Here is a 24,950-nt window from a genome sequence, read left to right as displayed (position 1 = left end):
GGGATGGCCGCGGTGTCACCGGCGGGGGAGGAGCGACACTTGGGAACAGGCGCGCGGTGTCACCGACCCGCCGTGTCACCGGCAGGGGAATGGACACCCAGCCGCGTGTCACCGGAGGGGGGGAACGGACACGGCCCCGCGGTGTCAGGGCGGGTGGATGAGCACACACGCACACACACACGGGATGTCACCGGGAACGGACGCGGCCCCGTGGTGTCAGGGCAGGGGATTGAACACACACACGGGAAGTCACCGGGAACGGACGCGGCCCTGCGGTGGCACCGGAGGGGTGGGACTGGCGCGGTGCCTGCAGCGCCCCCGCGCGGCGCAGGGCGGGCGCTGCGGTCCCCGCGGAGCCGCTGTCACAGCGGGGCCACGTGCGCGCGGCCGGCCCGGCCCCTGCGCCGTTTGCGTAAGGCCGAGCGGCCGCCGCCGCCGCTCTGCGCCTCCCGTCCCATTCCCGAACGCGGCGTGCGCCACTGGCGCAGAGCGCGCGAGCCGGGGCGGGGGCGTGGCGGCGGCGCCGGCGAGGGGGGAGCGATTCTGGAAGTCGCGCTGCGCACTTGGCGTAGCGGGCGCGCCGTGAGGCCGCAGGGGCAACGCCGCCTCCCCGCCCCGCGGCGCTACGCCGTTTGCGTAGCGAGCCCCAAGATGGCGGCGCGGTCGTCGTCGGCGGTGGCCGGAGCGCGGGCGGTGGCGGCGGCGCGGCCGGGAGCGAGGGCAGGGGTGAGGCGGGCGAAGGGAGGCAGCGCGTAGCGAGACCCACGAAGCGAGACCCAGAAAGAGACTGTCGCGGGCAGGCGGTCCCTCCGCGCCCCCCCGTCCTTCGCCGCCCGGTGGGTCCCGCCCGCCCCCGCCCTCCGGGCCGCGCGTCCTCCGGCCCCGCCGCCCCCGGAGCGGAGGATGATGAAGCTCAAGTCCAACCAGACGCGCACCTACGACGGGGACGGCTACAAGAAGCGGGCGGCCTGCCTGTGCTTCCGCAGCGAGAGCGAGGAGGAGGTGAGGGGCGAGGCCGGGCCCGGGACCCCCGAGCCGCCCGGGGTGGGGGGACTCTGTCCCAGCGGGGTTTTATTTTTAACAGGCGTCGTTCAGCGTCGCTGGGAGAGTTGGTGCTTCCCACTGGGCTCCTGCTCTCCGCCGGAGCCGGGGAGATGCCCGGTGGGCGGCGGGACGGGCTGAAGGGAGCGCGGGAGGGGGTTTGGCAGTGTTGGGGACCCACCACGCTGGCAGAACTTCAGTCCAGCACATCACATGAGATGGGAGAGGAAACCTGACCTTGGATTTATAAAAAGAAACTGGGATAAAAGGGGACTGATGGAGTGCCAGAAGTTGCTGTCCAGAGAGTTTGGGAGGAAGTGGGAATTAAAGGTGGATTGGTTGGTTTGAGAGCGGCCGCGTTGCTAAGGGGCTGCATTGTCCGGGAAGTTACAGTGAGAAACTTCGCTCCGACGTGCGATTTTCACCGGTCTTTGTTGACACCTCCTGAAGGTGGGCTCGGGGTGCTCAGAGCAGCAAGGCTGCAGGTCAGCCTTCTGTGCTGCTGCTGGAGTCAGGCGTACACACTCCACTGCATTTGCTGTGCCCGGGTGGCTGTGCTAAAGTCTTTGTTCTCCTGATTATCATATTTGTAGCTACAGGAAATCGGAAGGGAATGCAGACAGTTCACTGGAGGAAAGGCAATTAGCATACATCCAGTTATTATTTAACGTGAAGGAGACTGCACAAGCCCTTTGTAGCTGTGCTGGCGTGATGAGGAGCGTCAGCATTTCAGCAGAAATGGTCTGAAATGACAGCAGTGTGGCTGGTGCAGCGTTCAGTGTAACTGATCCTTCCCACGGACTTCCAGGAAATTTATGGACTGACCGTGAAGAGGACCATCATTGTTTTGTGTGGTGATGCTGGGGATGCTCAGCACGGGTGGGTGGAGGCGTTGGAGCGCCCTGATGAATCGTACACAATTAGTGGGGCACTTTGCAGGCTCTTCTCCAGCAGTGGAGGCTTGGCCATGTGTGACTGCAGGGTGGTTTAGGATCGAAAAGTACTTTTAACAGGTGCCTGAGGCAATCAGCATGTGACTGGTTGTGAGTTTTATTTTAACACACCTCAGGCTGCAGTGTTGCACAGGCTCCAGCTGATCCTTCCAGCCCGTGGGAGCTGGTGACAGAGCCCTCGTGGTGCTGGGGACACCGAGGTGTGTTAATGACAGGGGTCAGAGCCCTCCCTGTGCTGGGACACCAGGCTGTGTGGCAGTGTCACAGTGCTGACCCAGGAGGTCCAAGGAGGAAAGTGAACTCGTTCCCGAGGCACGCTGGCGTGGGATGGATGCTTCCAGCGGGCTCAGCTGTCAGGTTGGTGTAAGGCTGAGATTTAAAACCACTTTTGTGTCACTTGTGTCTCTGCTGTGGTCTCCACCTACAGTGGATTGAATTTAAACTCCTTCAGGCTCTGGTTTCCAGGTAAGAGCTGGAGTAGAACGATCTGTTTCTGGTTTCAGGCAGGGTTTGAGGGAGCTGGCTCCCTGTGCTGGGTCATTCCCGAGGGTCTGTGAGCTCTGGGGAGGTTTCTGTGTGCAGGGCAGTGGAGCCTCTGGCTGAGCTCTCGTTGTCCCTGTGGTCGCTGTTGGTGGCCTCATCCCTGAGCTTGCAGTGACAGCTGGCAGTGGCTCTGCTGCCCTGGGACAGCTCGGGGAGGGAGCAGTGGTCGCTGTGGAAGGGCTGCACTCCGAGCTGGGGTGGTTTCCTCGGGATGTGCTCCGTGTGCTGCAGGTGAGGAATGAGGCAGGGAAGGACGGGTCTGATCTCAGAGCCTTTGAAGGGCTGTGTGTGGTACCTGGGAGCTGAACCCTGAGCTGAAACTGCATCCTCTGTTCCCACCTGTTACAGCCCTGCTGCAGGAGCTGCCCAGGAAGGGGGCTTGGCACAAATACATCTGGGAAAGTTCTTAGCCAATGCCATGGAATTAACCCCACTGGGATGGACTCTGTGCCCAGATCCTGCACTTGGCCCTGGCCAAAAGGCATTGAAGTTAAACTTCAATGAGTGAAATCAGCAAGCAGGGCACCTTATTAATTTCCCTTTCTAATTATTTCTTGGGTTCATTCTCATTTGTTTTAAATAAACTTTGAGAGAAGCTGACTGGTGTCCACTCACTGCTACTTGCACTTTTTTTACAGCAAGGAAGGTGTTACCTGTACACATTTAAGTACAGAATATAAAATGGCTGTGAAATATTTCTTGGTTTGCTCTTGGACAATAATACTTTTTAATGTTACTGACGTATTTTATTATTGATTGCTTCTATTTAAGTGGAAATTGAGATCTCTTTAAAAAGTCTCTCCAGGGAGGGGAGAAAGAGCCAGAGCCAAAGTATGTACATTAAAGAGCTATTAAAAGCTTAGTGTTTGAAAAAAAAGAGAGAAGAAAAGAAGCATGTTTTGATAAATAAATTAAACTTTCTATATTAAAGTTGGATTTTTCCTGGGACTGGCTGTTTCTCATTACTGTTCCTTTTAAGTGCTTAAGAAATAGTAGAACTTTGGTCTTGCCTTTCTTCTTCATTTCCTGCTATGAATTCAAAATCCCATTTTTTTTCCTGTTTTTAACCCCTCATTAGTTCTTGAATGAAAAAAAAGTTTGTAAAGGGACAATAAGGAATAAGAGAATTTTGTTTACTCTTACAGAGGAGGCTGCTTTCTTCTGTTTAGGTGTTTTCCTCTGACTCTTCAGTTCACTGATATATTTTTCATTGAAATCTTTGCAATCCTTGGAGATTGATAAAACACCATGTCCTTGGTTTGGTGTTACATTTGCAAATAAAGAGGCTTAACAGAAAAATACTTTGTTCTTTTTTTTTTTAGTTTTTAAATGATTTATTTTTTCCTTATGCTGCTGGAGGTTGCACATTGTCTCTGCATTGCATTTGGAGGCCGCTGCTTTTGGGCATGAAAAAAGCTCTGGAACGGTTTTGGAAGACCCAAGCATTGGCTGAAAAGATGCCTTTGTTACATATTCCTTTAAAAAGCAGTACAGGGAGAATTCATTTCAACGTGAATCTCAAATGGAGAAAAAAATTTACATTTTTTTGGGCATTGTGGAAACCCCCCAAATTGTGTGTGGTTTCCCAAACCACGATCCACATCCTTGGGCAACAGGGAGAGCTGGGGCAGCAACAGGATTAATTCAGAGTGGGAACAGACTTCAAAGGACCTTCCAGCAGCCAGGCACCAGGACTTTGCTATTCCCATCTTTTCACATGGACTGAACTCTTGGGATATTTGCAGAACTATGGAAGGAGAGTGGAGGGAGAGCTCCCAAATCCTGTGGTACCTCTGGAGTCACTTCATTGCTTGGGGTGTCCCTGCCCCTCAGCATTGCCACCAGGGTGTTGTTTTTACATAACACACATGTTTTCTGTGTGGACCAGCTGTTCCACGAGGAAACATCTCAGAAAATGCCCCTCATGCCCCAGCAGCTGGAGCCCTGCTCCGGTGCTGTTTGACAGGATAAAGAGGCACCGTTGGGCCCCGGGTCTGCGCTGGGGCAGCAGCAGGTTCCAACATGCCCACATTGTGTCTGTGAAAGGACAAGCTGCTCGTTAACCACGGGCGGTTTTAAAGCCTTTTTTTTTTTTTTTTGAGAAAATGCCTCGGGAAGAATCTTTTCTGAGCAGTGACTGAGGCCTGAATGGAGCTGGGAGAAGAGAGGCTTCACCCAGGGGCCGGTGCCCTGGCACGGGCTGAGCCTCGCTGGTCACGGGGGAGAGCTGGGCCGGGTGGCCCCTGGGAAAGCCATTGGAATGCAAACGAACCTTTTTTCTTTTCCTTCTGGCCTCTCCTCTCCCGGTTTTCCTCTCCAGCTGTGATGTAACACAGCAGAGCCGGGATTGGAACCCGCCGAGTGTGGTGGGGATCACGAGGTGCTCCTGGGCTGTCCCCTGTGCCTCGGCTCCAGTGTAAACCAATAACAGCTAAAACCACTCCGGTGTAAGCGAGCCCAGCATCATATGATCATCCTGCTTTCCGTGGAATAGTCTCAGAATCCCTGTTCTGGTGGCTGGGCTTGGCTGGGTGCTCCCATCTGCTGCATAAAAAGGTGGTGGTTGAACCCAAGTGAAGTTCTCCTGCTCTGTTGCTAACCCGTTCCCACATCTCCAGTGGGATAAGGGCCAGCTTGGAAGTGAATCTCTTGCCTGTGCTTCTCCTGTCCCTCTCAGCCCTGTAGATTGAGCACAATCTGTAGGTTGTGTTCTCCGAGAGCAGGAGCATGGATAAACCTCTGCAAAACCTGGCTTTCATCTTAAAAAGTGTTTTGCCTTCCCACAAAAGCAGCTGTCACTAAACAGTTTTACAAGCAATTCCACGGTCTCTTGTACATTTCCAGACAACAAAAGAATGAAAATTGTTAAATTTTCACTTCATTTACTGGAAGCTCAGCGAGCTGTTGTGAAACTGAAGAACTGAGTCAGTTTTGTTCTGCTGCAACTCAGGGAAAAGTGATGACCATGGAAAGAGGGTGTGCTCCTCCCTGGGTCTGTGGAGAAGGACCCAACAGTGGTGGCTGTGTCTGTTCTCTGCAGAACACTGCTTTGGAATCTCTTCCACCTCAGATCCATTTAGTGCTTGACTAGGAGCTGCTTTTCCTACCTTTTTCTCCTCACCCTGTGTGTTCTGTACCCCATCTTTTTTAAAAAAAACCCACGCCCAGCTGCCTGACTCTGTTCATCTCAGCACCCTTCAGATAAACTCCTGCAGTGTGGAGACAGGTACCAGCATTTGGGGGTGCTGCTGCCAGGGGACCTTATCTTTCCACGGATGGTCTCTCACAATCTGGAAAAACAACTCTTTCCCTTCTTATTAAAAAAAAAACCCAAAACCAACCATGTGTGTGGACTTTTATGTTCTTTTAAAATAGGGAGTGTTCTCCTGGTTTGCTTGGATAGAGCAAAATTACCAAACTCAGTTCTACCTTACAAATAGCAAACATCCATGTGGGAGTGCTGTAGGTGACATCCAGTGGTTGGGAAACGGGGCCTCTGTTAGTTTAAACACTTGTTCTTTTTCAACCCTGCTGAAGGACTGACTGCACAGACCAGTCAAAGATCTCTCAAATTTTGTGTGTGTTTCTTTCAGAATTCCTGTCCCTGCCATTGGATATGGCACACTGACTCTTTGTTCTCAGCAATTCCACGTTCACCTGTGAAATTCGGAGGGGTACAATTACCTGCTGGGTAGATTTTTGTCAGATGTTTCAGGGGTTATTTCTCCTCCTGCAGGTGACATATATTGATGCTGTGTGTAGAATTAACTACTTATATTTGAGCAGCTTCCCAAGAGTTTGTGCATGCTGTATGTGCTGAGTAGGGTGGTTCATCAGAGCAGTGTGCAGCTGCTGACAGCCAGAGTCATTTGGGCTCTGTAAAAACCCCAAATACCTCCTCATTGCTTTTTCTCCTCCCTTACTCAAAAAGGCCCTTTACAAGCCAGCCTTTCTCCTGGAAAAGGTGCGCCTGGACAAGTTGTGTAAGCACTGAGTGGTCACCAAACTGGTTCTGACAGGCAGAAATAGGTTCTGGGGTTTGGGGTCTCTCTCTGGGAGTGCCCCTTATCAGCCCTCGGCTTCTGAAAGCAGCGGCTGCTGCTGCAGGCGGTTCAGCTGCTCCTGAAGCATGGGAAGGCATGTTGCAGATAATTTCTGTGGTTATCTAAACCATAATTTTGCTGGAGGGGGAGGACTTGGGATTGTGTTCCTCCCTGCTAGGAGCAGGCAGTGGCTCTGAAGCAGCAGGAGTGCTGCAGTAGCAGTAACAGGACCTGTGGAGCTCTGGAGCCAGAGCAGCAGCATGGTGATTTATTATTGTTATTCTAACCAGCAGCCTAAAAACCAACAGAATCTGCTGTATTTTTTCCTCTCTGGTTATAGGACTGTAGGTGCGATCCAAGCACTTGAACTGACTTGAACTCTTTCCAGTTCACCTCTTGCTCCCGTTCCAAAACTTGTGCTTTACTTTTGTCAAGTTCTCTAGTGCGAATCCCTTCCCTTTTGCACCGTCCTGCCGTGAATTTCCCACCTCCAGCTCCTGGATCCCTCGTTATCAGTTAAATCCCATTATCCCACGGAGCCTGGTGCAGGTGCATGTGCAAAAATAACACTTGTCTAAGGAAACGTATCCTGTTGAGGAGCTGGAATGCTCCTGGCAGGACAGGCTGTTATGGGCAGGGAGGGATTTCTGGTGAGAGTGTGCGCTGTGGTCCCAGCTGCTGGCCCTGGCAGGTGCAGGGCAGGCTGCAGCCCTGCTGACCCACGGCTGGATTCACTCCCACCATGTGCGAGCTCCAGAACGTGCCTGGAATAGCAAGAGGGTGGGAGAAGCCCTCCCGTGAGCCCTGGCGTGCACCCTGGGGCAAGCTGCCTTTGCAGTTTGGCAAAACACGTGATTTGTTGGGGAGTCATCGAGGCTGTGCTGCTGCCAGGGAAATGAGATGAATTTTGTGCAGCTTTAGTGACAGCAATGTCCCTCTTCTCCCCCTACTCCCCTAGTTCTCACCCCTTGCTGGTGGTTGTAGGGCTTAGAGGTGATTTGGTGTGGTCAGATGAACATCCCGCTTTTGTCAGGTAGAAAAGCATTACAGGACTGATATTTGGGGACTGGGAGAATTTTGTTAATTTTCAGTGAAGCACCCAAGGTGTTTGTTATGCTGGACACAGCACCAGCTCTGGGATCTGCCTGGCCATGGGGCACATGGCAGCACAGCTCAGCTCCTGAGAGAGAGCCACACTCGTTTTAAACTGAAACTTTGAGACAAAGGCAGCTTGAACAGCAAAAGCCTTGCAGTCAGCCATCTTCTCCTCCCAGCTCCTGCAGCCTCTGCGGCAGCAGAGTTTCCTTGCAGGCTGTGCTCTGATAAATGATGCTGGAGTGGGAAATGAGGTGCAGTGCTGGGAGGTTTGTGCTTCAGCTGCTGTGCAAGCAGTGTGATTTATAGCTTAATGTTGATACAAAGCACGACAGTATTGATAGAAAGCATGTCAATATTGAGGGAAAGCCTGAAAATATTGAGGGGAAGCTTGTAAGGCAGTGTCAGGAGCCAGCAGCTATGGATCAGCTCCTGGCAGCAGGAGGCTGCTGGGCCAGGCCCTGGGTTTAACATCTTGCCTGCTGTTCCCTGTGCTGGCTGCCAGCTCTCCGGGCCCTGTCTGGCACAGGTGGGTAGCACTGGCTTTCCCTGGAAGTCTGGAAGGTTCTCAGCTCATTTTCTACTCATGCTGTGGCCCATCTCCTCACGGGGCTGTGGCCCTTTCTGTCTGCTCGAGTGCTGCTGTGGAGCCTCTTTTGAGGAATTGTGTTCCTTATGGTGTAGCCTCTCTTGTTTTATTTATGGGTGGTGGATGTTGTTTAAATCCACTATAGCATGGAAGAACCTGGGAATCTCTGCTCCTCTGTTCCACAAATGGGGAGTTAATTCTCTGCCTGATCCTGGTTGCCCACTTCTTGCTTTGCAGAGCCCCATTATTCCTGTGAAAAGAAGACAGAAAAACCCCTCCATGTGGATGCAGTGGTTTGTGTCAGTTATTTTAAAGTGTTGTGTATGTGGGATGCCCATATTCATCCCAGGGACAAACTCTTTCCCCCTTTTCCCATGGAGCTCCTTATTCCATGTGGCTGTCTGGGCAGCCTTAGATGTCCTGGTGTGTTTCCTGTCTCCTCCAGGCAGGGTTAGTACTGCTCAGGTTTGTTTGGGTTTGTTTGTTGTGTGCAGCTTTGAACGTTCTTGCCTCGAGGCTCTGCTTCGAGCCCCTGCTGCACACTTCAAACTTGGCTTATTTTTCTAAACTTTCTCTTTTGTGGGGGATTGTGTGGGAGAGTTTCAGCAGGGCCACCTCCTGCCTTGCCAGAGAGGCTTGTGTTGCTCATTTCCCTGCTTTGAAATGACATCATTGTCTTTGAAATCCTGGAAAACACAACTTGGCCATGGGACATGTGTATTACCTGCAAATGCTTTTCCAAAAAGTCTGCAGGACGTGGCTCCAAAATCTAACTCCAAAATTCCTGGCAGGCCAAGAGTCTCAGTAGCCATTTTAAACACAGTTGCCTGGCAAGGATAAAATAGAAATGTCTGACCTTCCTACATGTTCTAGCCTGATGTAAAAACATAACTAAATTTTGGTTTATTTTTTGATGGCTGTTTAGATTAAATTAAGTACTTTCGAATGTATTAAAATAAAAGTTATTTATGTAATAGAGAAGTTAATGAGCTAAAAAGCCAGCTGTACCCTGGGCTGGTCTACTGGAAAGTGGTAGGGAATGGAATGAGATGGGCTTCGAGGTCCCTTCCAACCCAAACCTTTTTGGGATTTGGATGATGACAACTTTTTCCTTGATCCCTCTGAATGCATTGCATGTTTCTGGATCCAGGACTGGTGTTGGAAGTGTGGGTTTTTTCCAACACAGCAATGTCTCCCCCTCCTTTGGAACTCAACCCCTTTGTCTTGGGAGAGCTCATTGGTAGCAATATCCTGTTTGAAGTTGTTTTAAAAGAATGACCTTGTAGGGCTTGTTTCCTGCACTCTCTTAATGGGATTTCCTTTTTATTAAACAGGAAATAGTCTGATTACATAAAAGTGTGAGAATGACAGGTTTTTCCTTCCCAGCAAGGGTTGTTCATGTTAATTCTATTCAGAAAATGCTCAACTGCCAGAGCAGCTGAAGTTCATTTTCTTGGCCTCAAACCATTGTTTGCACCCAGAAGTTCCTCCTGGTGTGTTGCTGAGGCATTGTCTCAGCCTGAGCAGGTTTCCTGGAGCAGTCTGTGTCCAGGATTCTGCAGCAGATCCTTGTTCTCACGCCTGGAAGGTGGCAGGAGTTCAGGGCTGTGAGATGTGCTGTGCTGAGTTTCAAAGATCTGGTTCTTTGGAGGGTTTTTTTTATATTTTTCTGCTTTTTTCCCCTCGAGCTGGAGCTCTGAATTGCAATGGGAAGTGGCAGAGCTGGTGCTTCCTTACCTGGCAGCAAAGGTGCTCTTGAAATGGCTGTTCCTGCTCTTTAGCTTTGTCCTCAGAATCACCAACTGACCCAGAGCCAGGAATTTGAGTCCAAGCTCTTTTGGAGGATGAGTGGGGATGGAGTAGAAGTCAAGTACTGTGCTAGGAAGAGGCACAGTGGCAAACTGAGGTGGCTGGGGAGCCTGGCAGGGACTGGCTGCAGTCCCAAGGGCTCTGAGGATGAATGAAGTTTACATTCCCTATTTAGGCATGGCTTTCTGGTGGAGTTTTACATGGACTGGATGCCTGGAGGAAAGGAATTCTGCCTTCCTCTTGGAGAGGGCCAAACACTTGGGATGTCACTGCAAAGCAAACACTGTTCTGTCACAGCCTGCCCAGAGGATGGGGCAGGCACCATCCCACTTGGAATTGTGGAACTGAGGTGGCTCATGCACCTTCATTTGTTTCCATTATGAGTTTGGTCAGAGAATTTTCAAGATAAACCAGCTGAAAAATCCTGGAAATCTTGTGCTTGTTTTTGTTTTGGCAGTTTGAGTTCTGTAGGTAGATTCCTTTGGGTAATTAGTGCAAATCTTTTCATATCCTACTGGCAAATCACTGTTTCCCCAGTAAAGCCTGGGATTTCAGTGTCTCCACAGTGTAACTCCCAAATGTCTGACACTGTTACAGCTGGCCTGGAACCTAATTGGACTGGTATGTTGGAAAGTTTCTGGAGCAAGTCGCTTTGGCTCTGAGCTTTGTGCCTGTGAAATGATGAAGTACAGCAGGATGACTCTAATGAACCAGCTTTGTTTAGAGAGCTGGACAACAGTATTAGTGTTGTTTTAAGTTTCCATCTCTGCTCATGGGTATATTGCAAGTAGATTTAATAAGCTCAGCGTCTCGCTGTTCTTTGGGACAGTCTGTAGTCAGTTGAGAGTGTTAGTTAGAGTTTGTCTTGCTGGGAGGTGGCAAATCAGAACCTGAACTTCTACAGAGCAGAATTACCCTGGAATGAAAAATACTGTTTCAAGAAAACCTGCCACAAAACATGTGTATATGGTAAATCCCTCCTGGGAAGAGGGATGAACCATTTTTCTCATTCACAAAAGTCTGTCCTTCCGTGCAGCCTTTTCCTAGGGGGTTTTAAGTTTAATAGGTTTAATATAGGCTTTTATTTTGCTTTTACCTCATTAAACAACCTCCTCTAAACCAAAAGTAGCCAAGTGCTGGCTCCAGAGCTGAATCCTCAGTGCCTACTGCAAAAGAAGTGACAAACAGTGGGGCTGGGAATCTGTGCTCGGACAATTGCACATAAATAATGCAGTAGGAGTTCCTGGACGTGGATGTGTTGTTAGTGACAGAAGTGCAGGGACAGGCAGGGCCAAAGGCACCAGGAGAATTAAATGGAGGTATTTCTGCCAGGGGTGGAGGTGCTGAGCAGCACCTGTGCATTTGTGTTGTTACCTGAGGTGTATCCCGAGCTGGGAGGACTCTGCAGTGAACTCACGCTGTGGGTGATGCTGTGCCCAGTGCTAATGAGTGTTTTGGTGTGCAAGGACAGTTTTTCCTGCAATGCATCAGAGCAGGGAGAGGCAGTGGCTGAGGAACACAGAGTGTGGGAGCGCCTCGGTGTCACTGCTGCTGGAATTTCCACGGCTGCGTGGATGGGGCTGAGGGAGAAGTGAGCAGTGGCAAGGCCCTGCCTTGGGTGGGTGGTGTCTGGGGGTGTGTGAGGCACAATCTCTTGGGGTGCCCATCATTTGTCTCTGCTCCCCACAGGTGCTGCTGGTGAGCAGTAGTCGCCATCCAGACCGATGGATTGTCCCCGGGGGTGGCATGGAGCCCGAGGAGGAGCCCGGCGTGGCCGCCGTGCGCGAGGTGTGTGAGGAGGTGAGTGCCTTCACCCTGCCCTGGCAGCCCGGCTTCTCTGGGCTTGTTTTCATCACTCTTCCTTCTTCTCCTTGAGGTGGAGAGGCAGGCAGGGTCACTGGTGATATCCCCATCCCACGTGGGAGGAAAACGGAGTCCTAAATAAGAGAACATGGGAATGTAATTAAACCTCTCAGTTGGAATGAGCTTGTCCTTGCCTGATACCTTTAACTGAAAATAAAGTTCAGCTCTAGTCACTTCAGTGTATATATAGTCTCTGCTTCGTTTTCTCTGTAAGAGAGGTTCAAAATTCAGCTGTGCCTTTGTGGACCTGTCTAGTACTTGGGTACAAGGTAGAAATAAACCCCTAGGAGCCACTAAAAGCAATCAAAATATCGGAACCTAAGTATGTTTTTGGTTTAGAATACATAGTGAGGTTTATGTGAATAAGTGAAATTGGCCATAAGTTACCAGCAGCAGTTCCTATAGTGTGCATGGGTTGGTTGGTTTCTTTTCTCTTTTTTGCTTGAAGCTCTTTCAGGAAAGAGATCAAAGAGCAGATCAAACACAGATCAATGGGCTGTAGGGAGAAGGCACATTTTTCTCTTAAAGCTGCTGGAAGAACAATTTTTTTCTTCATAAGAAGTGTAAAGGCAGTAAATAGCAGTTGACTGCAGTGTATGTAAAACATGTCTTTAGAATTTGCTTCTGAATATTAACCAACTGGGGAGATGCTTAGGTTCAGAAATGACTGTGTGATTATAGATGGAAGGGCCAAGTAGGTTCACAGTTACATAAGGCAGGATTAAAAATGCTTTTGAGAGGGTTATAAATCTTTGGGCTCTGTGCAGAACAGAAAGCAAGAGCTAATTGATGGGACTTGGGAAGAAGCTTCTCCTGTAGCTGCTTTTTTGAATTATCTGGTCTATGCAGGTTTTTTTCCTGAATTATTTGGAAGTACGTGCTGCTGTCTAACACAACTCTGAATATTCAGACTGTTGGGCTAACCAAATGTGGCAGATCTCGAGTTGCATGTTTCTCTTTGGATGTTTTAATAATCTAGCAGTTTATCAGAAAGAGATTACACAGTCAAAGTTAATTTTTTTAAGTCTCTTTAGGTCCCTCTAATACTGGGAATTGCTGCTTGCAAATTTTATTTCCAGCTTGTAACCCAGCTCCTGCTTTTCCAGTAACTCGGCAACCTTTCAACAGCTTTACAAGCCAAAGTGAGTGTAACCAGAACAATAGAAATATTTTTAGCTGCAGACTCCTGCTTTTCAGCCCAAGCATTATTAATAATGAGGCGATTTGATACAGAAGTCCAGGGTTCATTCAGGAGGTGCGGAGCTTTGCCTCTCAACCCTTAAAATAAACGTGCAGGGGCACTCCCTGCGCGGGCAGCGGCGCCCCGGGAGAGCCGCGCTCTTTCCATGACAGCGCTGCCTGGAAGGGAGCCCTGGCACGGCTGCGGCCGCGCAGGAACTGGTTTGGGCTGGCTGAGATAATCCCGCTCCCCGGCTGGTGTTCCCTGCTCACGTGGAGCCCTGCCCGCTGCCAGTGTAACCCAAGCCCTGGCAGCCTGGCAGGGGTGAGCTCTGCCCAGCGAGGCACCTCTGCCCGGCTGCTCCCGGCGCGGAACCGCAGCAGCTCGGGGCACTGGGAGCACCTGGGAATCACCTGGGCGCCCCCAGCCTTGGGTGGGTGCTGCAGGTGGAGGAGCTGACACAGAGCTGGCTGACATGAGCGCCCTGCAGCTGCCAGTGGTGCTGGCAGAGCTTTAGGGGGGCGAGGCCTTCCCCCTTTGGGCTGTGCTTATGTGCTGCTGCTGAGGCTCTGCACACAGAATTATCCCCACGGCCTCGAGCTGCTTGGGGCTGTTTGCTGGGTGCAGGGGGGATGTTGTTGGAGCACAGCAGGAGTGTTGGGAAAGACAGGAGCACCCATCTTCCCAGTTCATTGCTGTCAGTTTGGCAGGAAGGGTTTCAGGAGGCTGCTGGGAGTCCTTGCCCTCTCTCCCATGTGAATCCAGGTGTTCTGGGATCATTTGGAGCTGAGGCTGATTTCTGAGTAGGTTTGAGGTCTTTGCTTCTCTCCTGGGACAGCCAGTCATGGGGACAGAGGTTAACTGAGAAAGTTCCAGTTTGTTGCTTGAGGTGGGAGAGGGAAAATCCAGTTTCCCCCATGGCAATGAGCAATGCTGCTCAAATCTGTGGGAGAAATGTGTGGGGTTTCTTTCCTCGACTTTGGTATGCCTTTTCCAATTTTTAATAAGAGCTGGTTGGAAGAGCTGTAAGAACTTGTGACCCTTCCTGTTGCTTGTGGCTTTTGAGGATGACAATAGACTATCTCTTCCCAATTCATTCTCTTTTGCATGGTGTGCATTTTTTTTCCAAAACATGCTTCCCTAAATGAACATTTTAACTTCTGCATTCACTGTTTTAATTTTACTGTCTATGTATTTGGGTTTATCCAAGTTATTGCAGAAATAATTGTCATCTAAAGTTACCTAACTTTTCCCTCTTTCTGTTCCAAAAATGAAATGTTGATTCTGAGTGAAGGCTGTGATCCCTCTGTCCCAGTTTGAGTTCAAGTCCTTGTCCTAGTTTGAGGTAGTCCTTATCTCTATTAGTCTGTACCAGCACAAGTATTAAAGTAGACAGGTACCCACACTTGTCATGCTCCCTGCTGTCTGCATGGAATTGGAAGTGACTGGGGTTGTTGGGCATTGTTTGTGCAGAGTGACAGCAGACACCCAGCATCTCTGGGGCAGAGCTGCCTCTTCAGAAGAAACCTCTTATTTTTGGCAGGTTGCTGAGAAGTGCTGTAGTCAGTCCTACAGAGCTGGGGACTCCACGTGTGCTCTAAAGCTCACCTTGTGGAAGGTGTGTGCCCTTTTCAAACAGGTCGTGGTGCTCATGGAGTGTGTTCTTTGCTTAGGAATAAGGGGTTTTTATGGGTCTGAGCAACTGGTGAACATCATGGTTTAGAAATAGATGCCTTAAACTTATTATAGAGTGACTTTGAAAAAAGCCTCCACACTCATCTGTGACACTCAGCACCAGTTCCTTTTTCACTTAGAGCATTCTTCACATCCTGACCTTTAAATACTTAGTAAATGTCAAATTTTATAACACTGCAGGAGCATTGGTTGTTCTTTTTTCATGGGAGTCAAAAGCCAGATAATCTGTGCTTGATCTGTGATCAAACAGGCAATTGGTGCCAATATCAAGAATAGTCCATCACGGCAGTACTTTGATCTGGTTGCTGGAACTTTTTTTTCCCCCTCTTCTAAACATGCTTTATAGATAATCTTTCCTGTTTTGTGTATTTTGTTAGTGATTTAGGACACAGATATCAATATCTTTCAGTGCTAAAATAGGAAGATTTTTTTTTTAAAGTACTGCAGGCCCCACAGCTGAATGATGAGGTGATGGCCTTTGAACCCCTCCTAGTTGGTCATACCCAGTGCAAAAGGTGGCTCAAAGTCACTGCCCCTTACCCTGTGTACTCAGACTTCACCAAAATTATTGCAGTATCTGAAAATTCTTCATTCTGATACGGAATTTCATTTCTATTTCACAACTGTAGAAGCAAATAAAGGTGTCATGCAGTACTAAATGAGATGAATGAGTCTGACCCTCTCTAAGATGGCAGAGTTTGCCCAGCTGGCCTGGAATCAGCATCCTCCAAACATGTCCACAGCCCTCCTGGGTGGGATTTGCACCTTCAGTAGTGCAGGTCTTAGAGCAAAGATTTGGGTGTTCCACCACAGTTCTCTTGCCCAGCAGTAATCTGTAGTAGATGCAGGCTTTGAGCCTAATAGAGCAAAGTAAAATAGCTGAAATTCCAACCCACATTTTCCTTAGCTCAGATGGAAGGAAATAAAAGCTGTCCCGAGGAACAGATGGTGTTGCTGCAGGCTGCTTTTTGCATCTGACCCCAACTTATTTTCAGCTTTGAAACCTGAACCTGCTGTTCTTGGATGGCTTCAGTAATTTTTCTTTATTAAAACAAGTTGTTCCATGAGCAGCAGAACTAGTAAAGCTTCATTTCCTCCAGGTTTTTGTTCCTTGTCCTGAGCTCCCAGCCCACCCCTCTGGGTGCACTGGGGGTTTGAAGCATGTGCTGGGCAGGCAGCTGGCTCTGGCAGTGCCTGTGGCTGATGTGCTCTTGCCAGAGCTGCCTTTTCCTCCTCCTCTGAAACCTGGACACTGATGTAGATCAGCAGAGCAGGGGAAAAGCTCATTTTGCCAGCTCTGTGTGTCCTCTTGTACCTGAGTGTGTACCCAGGGAATCCTTTCCTGTGATTCCCTTGCTTTGTTTCCACACCTGCAGTTGATGCTGGTGCTCTCCCACCCCTGCTGATGGGTTCAGGATCATCCTCCTGGGATCCTCCTGGGATTCTCCATGTACTTGGAGGATTGCAGCACTTCCAGTGCTTAGAGGGGCACAAAATCAATTGTGCTGCCTCTGCCTCACTCACTGGTCTCACCCATTAATTTACTATCGAGGAGAAAATTCCTGAGTCATCTGCTGCAAATTAAGATTCAGACCCTGCTGCAGTCCTGGGTGAGCCTGGGACTGTGCTTTAACTCTTCAAGAAAATTTTGTTGCCCATATGAAAGGAGGAGATGGGAGCTTGCCCAGAGAGGAGCCTGGCAGTTCCCTTGCTGGTTACCAAGCTTGACTTGTTAGTGATAACAGCTGTAGGTTATTTTCTCAGGTGTCTTGGGCAGCTTCTATGTTAGAAATTTGTGTGAGACTGTGAATTCCACTTCCATGCTTGTTTGTGCCATTGTACAGAGACCAGCTCTCCTGCTGGTGTGGGAATTTAGTGCTCCATCAAAAACAGGTGCATGACAATCCTGTGGGTGTTGGGTGTCCTGTATGTTGTCTTTAAAATCCACTGTACCTGGAAAACAGGCTGAGAGGCATTGGCCCCCAGGAGCAGTGGCTGATGTGTTTTGCAGGCTCTGGTAAGAACTTGCTTTATAAAATCAACCCAATGTTTTTTTTTTAACCAAACCATTCTTTTATGTTGCCATTTACAACTGCACATGAGAAGTTTGTGTGTGAAGCAAAGCTTAGAGCTTTCTCCAGTTGTGTGATGATAATTCAACGTGATTTCCCTACAAGACATGTTTGTCTTGGCATCGTTTTTTGTGCCTTTTTGGGCAAATAAGACCAGGCAGGACAGAGCAGGAGGATCCTGGTTTGAAGACAGCATTATTTCCATCATCTCTCTTTGCCAGCACAGAAGGAAGGGCTCCTCACCTCCCTCTGCTACTTCCAGCACAGTTCTAGAGCTGGGATAAACTGCCTGGGAGGCTGCTTGAGCAGAATTCATCCTTCGTCTCCAGGTTGGCCAGTTGCCTGGTGATAAATTTATTTCTAGTCAGACTTGAGAGTTCACTAAACCATCACAACAAAATCCCTGGCATCTGATTCAGTGCCTACAGGTAGGGAGAGCAGAAATTCAACAACCTTTTCCAGAAACCAGTGAAGCATTGGTTAAAGACAGTTATTTTCCAGAAATATTTGATTCTGCTTCACCTTTTAATGCATTCATGTCCGTATGTTGTGAAGGTGGAAGCCTCCAGTTCCTCCCTGTGTTTCTGCTGCCTGTTGAACACGGCTGAGCTAAAAATAAATCCCAGTGCTGAAGGAGTTCCTTGAGGGAAATGCATTTGAAGCATTTACATTCCAGATGCCTTGGGAGAGGGCTGAGGCCAGGTCAGCAGGGTTGGCAGAGGAGGTGGAATCCTCAAAGGTCAGCGGGCACCGACCTGCATGGAATTGCTGCTCCTCCATGGAGCTGCTGCTCGCTCCAGAAATAGCTCCAGAGCCACAGGCACTGAGGCACCTCTGGGCCCAGCAGGATGTCACAAATACTGGTGAGACAATAAAGCTTGTGTCCAAAAATGAAACAGGAGATTCAGTTGATTCACTTCCTAGAAGTGGAGCTCAGTGAGTGCGTTACCAAAAGGATTTCCAGATTTCTGCTTAGTGAGGGAGCTCCAAACCCTTTGCTCCTGGGGCAGTTCCACATCAGCAGCCTGGCAGCAGGAGGGAGGTGCTCTCTGGCTGGATTCTCTGGTACCTGTTCATGCACTAGGCTGGAACTTAACCAGGAAAATTGTCTCAGTAAAGAAAGTTCTTCCTTTCTGACAGCACGAGACTGTGCATCAGCTGGTCAGTGGGACAGAGAATTTGTCTTAGCATTAATGAGACTCAAGCATTGTTTGTTTTAAAAAAAGAAGCCTGGCATAATCATATCTCTGTATCCCATCTGCAAGAGGCACAATTTCCCTGGGCTGTTCATGGGATGCATTCCAGCTGCTGGAGACAGAGCCGACTCTACCTCCCAGTTGTGGCTGGGTCGTGTGCCAGGCTGTGTGGGTTGGTTCAGACCTGTTAAATCATGGAGCAAGATCTCATCTTGTCTGTAGCACTTGAGTTCCAACCATTTACAGTCATAAAACAGAGGGAATATAAAGCAAGGGCAGGAGAGCGGGCTGGGATTTTGCACCGAGAGCTGAGGAGGGTGGGGAGGGAGCCAGCAGAGAGGAGCCAAAGGGACACCAAATGTGATGGAGTGGTACATCCTCAGTAGTATTCAAACAGACAAAACTGTTGCTTAGATCTCTTAATTTGTGTCTCTGCTTGATTCAAGAGCTTTATTTCAGTGTGCATCTGCCCTTTGTGTTATATCCAAACCTCTCTAGTTCCTGCTGCCAGGGCCACATCACAGCATTTTGTGTTTATATTGGCTTCTTTCAGGTGTGTGCAGGACACCCCTGAAATACCTGGGAGCTTTCACATCACTCTTGGGGGTGTAAGTCAATGTCTTACACATATGTTATTTCCTTAAACTTTGATTTTGAGGGGGTAAAATGGCCAAACCCCTTGCTCAGGCTGTAATAACCTTCAGAGGAGATTCTGGTCACGAGGACTGTATTGGTATGCAAGGAGTAACTCCTCAAATATTTCTTCTTCCTCCAGATTGAATTCAAAATTGTTTGAATGTAGGAAAACAAGAGAAATAAAAACCCTGGGAATGCTTGGATGTTGAGCACTCAGGATACATTTCTGTTTTTTGCCTTGTGAATGTGTTGGTTTAAGACAAGCAGAATTTTAGAGCGTTTGCTTCCTGTCCTAAAGGAACTGGTCCTGCACAACAAGTAGGAAACACGTACAGAGCTGTTGTTAAAGCATGTTTCTTTTCTCTTTGAACTTCCCTAGGCCGGAGTGAAAGGGACGTTAGGAAGATTAGTGGGAATTTTTGAGGTAAGTTTCAGACATGGACACTGAAATTTTGTTGCAAAAAATCATCTTGGAGTAACAATGGCTCTGCAGGGTTGTGGAGTGAGCCTTGCTGGTAAATAAAAACACACCTGCTCAGCAATTCTGATCTTTGCAATGGGCACTTCAGTGAAATCACTGGGGATAACTGGTGTGGCTGAATATTCTTGGTGCTGCCAAAAGCCGGGGAGTGGGGTCCCCCCTTCATTTATGGCACTCACAGCCACACCTGGCACAGCTGTGTGACCAGACACGGCTCCTCTTGCTGCTCTTCTGGCACTGACACCTTCAAACTCATGTAAAACAGGTCAAAACCTTCCCAGCTGAAGAACTAATTTGTGAGCACATCAGTCCACAAGCCACTGCTCCACAGATCAGGAACTACACTTTTGGGTGTCCCTGTCAACACTTTCAGACCTCTCTGATTTAAAAATTTAAAATTTAAAGCGGTTTTTAGCAGCTAAGAATGAGCTGTGCTGTGGGAGGAGCTGCACCCAAGGTGGGCAGTTTGCATCTTGCAGCAGCCCAGTGCCCTCCTGCCTAGGAAGGTTTGGTGTTGCTGTTGGTTGGTGGTTACTCTGTCCCCTTTGCCTTCCAGAACCGGGACAGGAAGCACAGGACTTATGTTTACGTACTCATCGTCACCGAAGTGTTGGAGGACTGGGAGGACTCTGTCAATATTGGTAAGCTTGGTGCATGCTGCATTAACTGATGGAAACAAACCACAGGTCAGCTCAGCATCCCTCTGGGACCTGGAGTCTGTGTGAGTGTCATTGGGAAAAGTTGCAGTGGTGTGTCCTTTGGTTGCTTGGGGAAAAAAAAAATTGTGGTGAAATTGAGGATTTGTCACCTCTGTGGCCCAGGAGAAGCCAAGTGAGTGTCCAGCTGCCTCTGCAGCAATTTTGTGTTTAATTCTTGCACTGGATGGTACCAAGCAAAGATGAAGAACTGTCTTTCTGATTCTAGAGGAAATACATGTGAGCAGTGTGGGTTAATCATTCCCTGTTACCTTTGAAACCTTTGTGTTTCAATTGGATTCCCAAATGAAAATGAACCTGTTGTTGCCACAAGGTTTGTGACTGCACTGCAGCAAATGGAACATGACTCCCCTCAGGCTCTTTATGGAAAGAGTAAGAACTGAAAGCTGTCCACAGGAAACTGAAGTCCACTTCCAAACTGATGGAAATTGGGTGGTGCTTCGTGTGTGTGGTGTGAGTTGTCTTAAAATAAGCATCTGGCTTGACTAGAAATTGCAGAAATAGCAAAATAAGGGTTTTTTAATTAAGAAATGCGAGACAGGGGATGTCCTGCCCTAAACAAACACCTGTCCCTGGGGATGGGGAGCTGTCAGTGTGGAGTTGGAGGGGGAGGCCCTTGAGATCAGAAAACATCATTCTGTTGCATCTACTGATTTCTCTCTTTGCCCCCAGGAAGGAAAAGGGAATGGTTTAAGATAGAGGATGCCATAAAAGTTCTGCAGTATCATAAACCAGTGCAGGCCTCGTATTTTGAGACCTTGAGGCAAGGCTGTCTGGCCAACAACGGCACCCCGGTGATGAGCACGCCGTACTCCGAGAGCTCCGTGTCCGACATCAGATGATGACGAGGTCCCTGCCAGAGCAATTCCCTAAAGCAGACTGAGACCTGGATTTCCCTCCCCTCCCCGTTTCCATGCCTCCTCCCTCACACCAGGCATGGGGCAGAGCAAGTGTTCAGAGTGCTGCGATTTAGTGCAAGGTGGGATGATTTTTTTTTTTTTCGTTGTTGTTGGCTTTTTTTGCTTTTTTTTTTTTTTTTTTTTTTTTTTTTTTGGATCTGTATTTTGTAAGATACATTTTGTGCATGAAGTGCCCCTTTCCCGGTACTCCGCTCCACGGCCTGGAGGCTGCCAGCCCCGCATCTGCCTTGTGCTCTGAAGTGTCCCAAGTGTCCCCTTTGTGTCACCCCAGCCAGAGCCACTTTTTTTTTTTTTTTTTTTTTTTTTTTAATTAAAATACTTCCAATGTGAGATCAGCTCTTCAAGTCTTAGTCTGTACTGTAAGGTGCTGCTCAGACCCGTGTGGGGATTACTCGCAGCACATCTGTATAAACTTTTTTTTTAGATGGAGCATCTAACATTTTAATTTTGCGGGAGTTTTTTTTTTTTTTTTTTAATCCTGGTCTGCTTCTGAAAAGAAGGGTTCATAATTAATCTGTTTGCCTTTTGTTCTGTTTTTTAAAAACACACATTCTGTGACAGTGCTAGTGGCTAGGCCAGTTTACTCCCCAACCGGTATCTCCCGATTTAGTGCAGTGACACTTGAAGTTGAGGGCAGAGTTCGGATCACCTGCAGACATCCCTGCAGACATCCCTGCGGCTTTTCCGGCAGCTTCCACCGACGTTTCTGCATTTCCATCCGAGGGAAACCACACGGAGCTGGTCTGGAGCCGCTGGCCAAAACCAAACAGCCTCAGCAACGCTGCAATAGCGCCCGGCTCGCGCCGGCTGCGCTGGGATCGGGGCTGCAGGGGGGTCAGACGGACAGACTGCAGTGAGGCTCAGCAACGCTGTCCCTGCTCCCGCTGCGTCCTGCTCGTGTCTCTCTTGTCCACATGCCTTACGCCGTGCTGAACTGGACACTTGGGGTTTGTGCTGAGCGTGGGACCGCGCTCGCCGAACCGCGCGCGCGTCCCCGAAGAGAAGTCCCGGGGGGAAAATTCAGGTGTTGAGTCTCTTGTCCTGTGGTTCTGCAGCACTTACGGTCGCACCGTGGAGCGTGCTTGAAGTGTGCCCTCCGTGAAAGGTACAGCTGCCTCCTGCAGGCAGCATTCCCGGGGGAGCAGCACAGGAGAGCTCCCCGATGCGCCGCCGGCACACTTCACTTGGGGGTTTGTTGTTTTATTGCTGTAAGTTTCATGCTGTCTTGATTTGCCAACAGTGTTGTCTAGTTGGGAAATAAAATGGGGGAAGGGTTGGGGTTGGGGGGGGTGGGTTGGGACAGGTACAAGTTTTGGGAGGGGCATTAATTAATCCCTGGCTTGGGACAAGAAGTGGTTGCTGAGTTCAGTAACTTCTCCTTTGTCAGAGCAGAGCCAAGATGTGAAATTAAATCTGCAGTACTTTTTTTTTTTTCCTTTTTTTTTCCTGCTCTTTATTTAACAAAAAAATATTCTAATAAACACTCACTGTTCTGGAGTTTTCTCTCTTCCTGAGAAGCGCTTACAATATGAAAATCTGATAGAAATATCCATGGAGCCTGGGACAAGGGGGAATGGTATCCTTGCTGGTTTGGCAAGAAGCTGTTCATTTTAAGATCCTTTTCTGTTCCTTTCCTTGTTCTCCCTGCTTTCATCGGTGTGGAGTAGCAAGGCCAAAAGCAGTGCCAGTGATCGCTGACATGGAAAACCACGCGTAAGGAACAGCCCATTATTCAAGGAGTAGCTCAAACCCAAGCGTCTGGAATTGAGCCCAAATTACACCAGTTCAGCTCACTTCAACTTAGAGACGAATGTACAATCCTTTCTCACTATGTGCTGGTCAGCCTGAACCAAACTCTCAAAAGGGCTTGAATATTCTATCTGGAAGTGTCCAAGAAATTCCCAGAGTTGCTGTCCCCGTGCCCTGCGAGGCACCTGACACAGCCATCTACTGCCTTCAACGAGTCTTGGTCTCTACTGTACAGATTAGTATGTTGGAAATGCTTTGCAACAAAACAGCTGGTACTCCTGAAAGAGTAACTGCAGTTTTAATATCAGCAGCATGCACACTTTTGTTTTTAAACTAAAAATGTTTTTACAGGGCTGTTAAACTGACAATTTAGGGTAGAATATTGTTAATGACTTGCTAATGGCTTATTTGTTTGGGTCAGAAAAAATAAATTGTGCCAAGAAAGTGTTTTAATGTGGCATGGATTGATGCTGTTACCACGGAGTGGCTGATGTTATGCCTTGTAACTGGAAATGGCTCCTGGGGCAGGAATAGCCTTGATGGAAGAGATGCAGATTTCAGAGCAGGCCTGAGCCCTGTGCTCCCTGAACTGCTCCCTGCACCACACAATTCCCATCTTCCTCAGCATCTGAGGTTCTCTCTAGAGCTCGTACAGCTGCACCCCCAGCAGTTGGAGTGGTTTTATCTAAACTGGTGTTAATTGGTTTGGGACTGAGCGTTGTCCTGTCTGTGAGAGGCCCAGGGGAGCTGTGGGAGGGTGGCTCTGGTTCTGCAGCCTGGACAGTGCTGCTCGCTCTCTCTGCTCAGCCACTGAGTCCCAGCTGTGCTAAAACTGGTGCTGCTCTGAGCTGGTAGTGTGGGATAGTGGGATTCTTAGCTCAGCTGGCCTGACCCTTATGTGGGGTGTCACTCTGTGTGTCAGCATCCCCTGGGAGCAGTTCTCAGCTGGCTCTCAGCCTGGCTGTGCTCTCTGGGCACTGCTGGAGCTGGGTACAGCAGAGGGTGTTCCCAGACAGCCAGCGAGGTGCAGCAGCCCTCTGGTCCCCCCTCCTGGCAGGTCTTGAACGTTGGTTTGGGGTGTGAGGTGAGGAGGGGCTGCTCTTCATCACCCAGCTGAGGGAAGGGGGCTGCACATCAGGGTCCCCACCCAAACCTGCTGCTGTCTGCCCTGGTGCTGGGGGGAAGGTGGGAGCTGGGTTTGAGGCTGGAAGGAGCAGCAGTATCAGCATTCCCACCAGCTCTGTTCCTGTGTAGGTGGATGCTGTGAGCTCTTCCCTACTCTCCTGTGCAGCACTGAGGCAGCTCGTTCAGCCTGAGCTGGAATGTGCCTTAAAGCAAACTCTGTAAAGGGAAAAATTGAAAAGGGGTTGGAATCTGCAAGTGTTGCTTTTTCCCTTGTGTGGCCACAAAGTATTCAGTGGCTAAAAATGTGGGTAGGGAATGTCAGGAATCCTCAGTTCCCTTCCCAGATCTAGCAGAGGCTTTGGGCCTTTGCCTCAGCTTTTCCATGCAGAAGCTGTGTTCAGCATTCCACAGCGAGCAGGGATCAAAATCCTGGAGGCTGCACAGGTCCAGCGAGTGCCCCTTGTACCAGAGCTGTAGGTTTTCCTGCCTGTTCTCTCTGTTTCATCCCAAATTAACCTGTTGGTGTTTTCACACAGCCAGATGCAGCATCCATCCCTGTGCAGAGCGTACAGGAAGCACTGGGGCTCGGTGAGGGCTTGGTTTGGAGTTTTACCCTCCCAAGTGGAGCCTGTGCTGGGGGGGATGGAGCTGCATCTTCAGGCAGACCTGCCCCAAGCAGTGACTGTGGCACTGTGAGGAGCTTTTCCCTCTGCCTGCTCTGCTCTTGCTCCCAGGCTGGGTTTTCCCTCCTGGCTCCATTCTCCTCAGTAATGGCATCATCTGGTGGCTGCAGCCCTTCAGGGACGTGGTGACCTCATGGCTGGGGTGTCCCTCAGCTGCTCCCTGAGCCCCTGACACGCACAGGGTGGGATCCTCATTTTCCTAACCTTGGAATGAACTAATCCAGCTGCTCTGGGCTGTGGAGATCCTGCAGTGCTGTGCTGGGGTAGTGGTAGGGGTCTGTACAGAACTGAAGTGGAGCTGGTGAAAAAGAAACTGAACTGGACTGAAGTGGTATTTAGGAGATTTATAAATCTCTCTTTGGTGCTAGTCCATAGAGGTTTGTTTTTTGTTGTTTTGTTTTTGGTTTGGTTTATTTTTTTGGTGGGAAGATGGGAATTTTGATGTTATACTTGATGAATTTGCTCTAGAATTGCCTCAGAAACCTGGGGAGGTCTGAGAGTGTTTGTTGAATTTTCTGTGTGTCCTATTTTATATTTATTAAATCAGAAAATCTGGAATGA

General features: G+C 49.2%; 1 protein-coding gene across 6 annotated transcripts; it reads left to right on the top strand.

Moving 5' to 3' along the window:
- Positions 1–437: 437 nt before the first annotated feature.
- On the top strand, positions 438–24,950 carry NUDT3 (nudix hydrolase 3). 6 transcript variants are annotated; one of them, XR_011682888.1, is made up of 6 exons: positions 582–1,002; positions 11,763–11,873; positions 19,095–19,139; positions 19,753–19,837; positions 20,585–20,891; positions 22,500–24,950. XR_011682888.1 is itself a non-coding variant. In XM_071450394.1 (5 exons), exons 1-5 carry the CDS (start codon positions 904–906, stop codon positions 20,752–20,754), a joined length of 510 nt encoding a protein of 169 aa, XP_071306495.1. In that variant the 5' UTR covers positions 582–903; the 3' UTR covers positions 20,755–24,950. The 6 variants fall into 6 exon arrangements, 3 of the variants coding, with proteins under 3 accessions (XP_071306496.1, XP_071306495.1, XP_071306497.1); XR_011682886.1 differs by having other exon boundaries at positions 21,443–24,950; XR_011682887.1 differs by having other exon boundaries at positions 20,585–22,040.

The sequence above is a fragment of the Agelaius tricolor genome, unplaced genomic scaffold, assembly GCF_023055355.1.
Source record: "Agelaius tricolor isolate 1412-34295 unplaced genomic scaffold, bAgeTri1.0.p SCAF_30, whole genome shotgun sequence".
NCBI classification, from domain to species: Eukaryota; Metazoa; Chordata; class Aves; order Passeriformes; family Icteridae; genus Agelaius; species Agelaius tricolor.
Note: the sequence above shows the minus strand (reverse complement) of the source record. Positions and strands in the feature narration are given on the sequence as shown.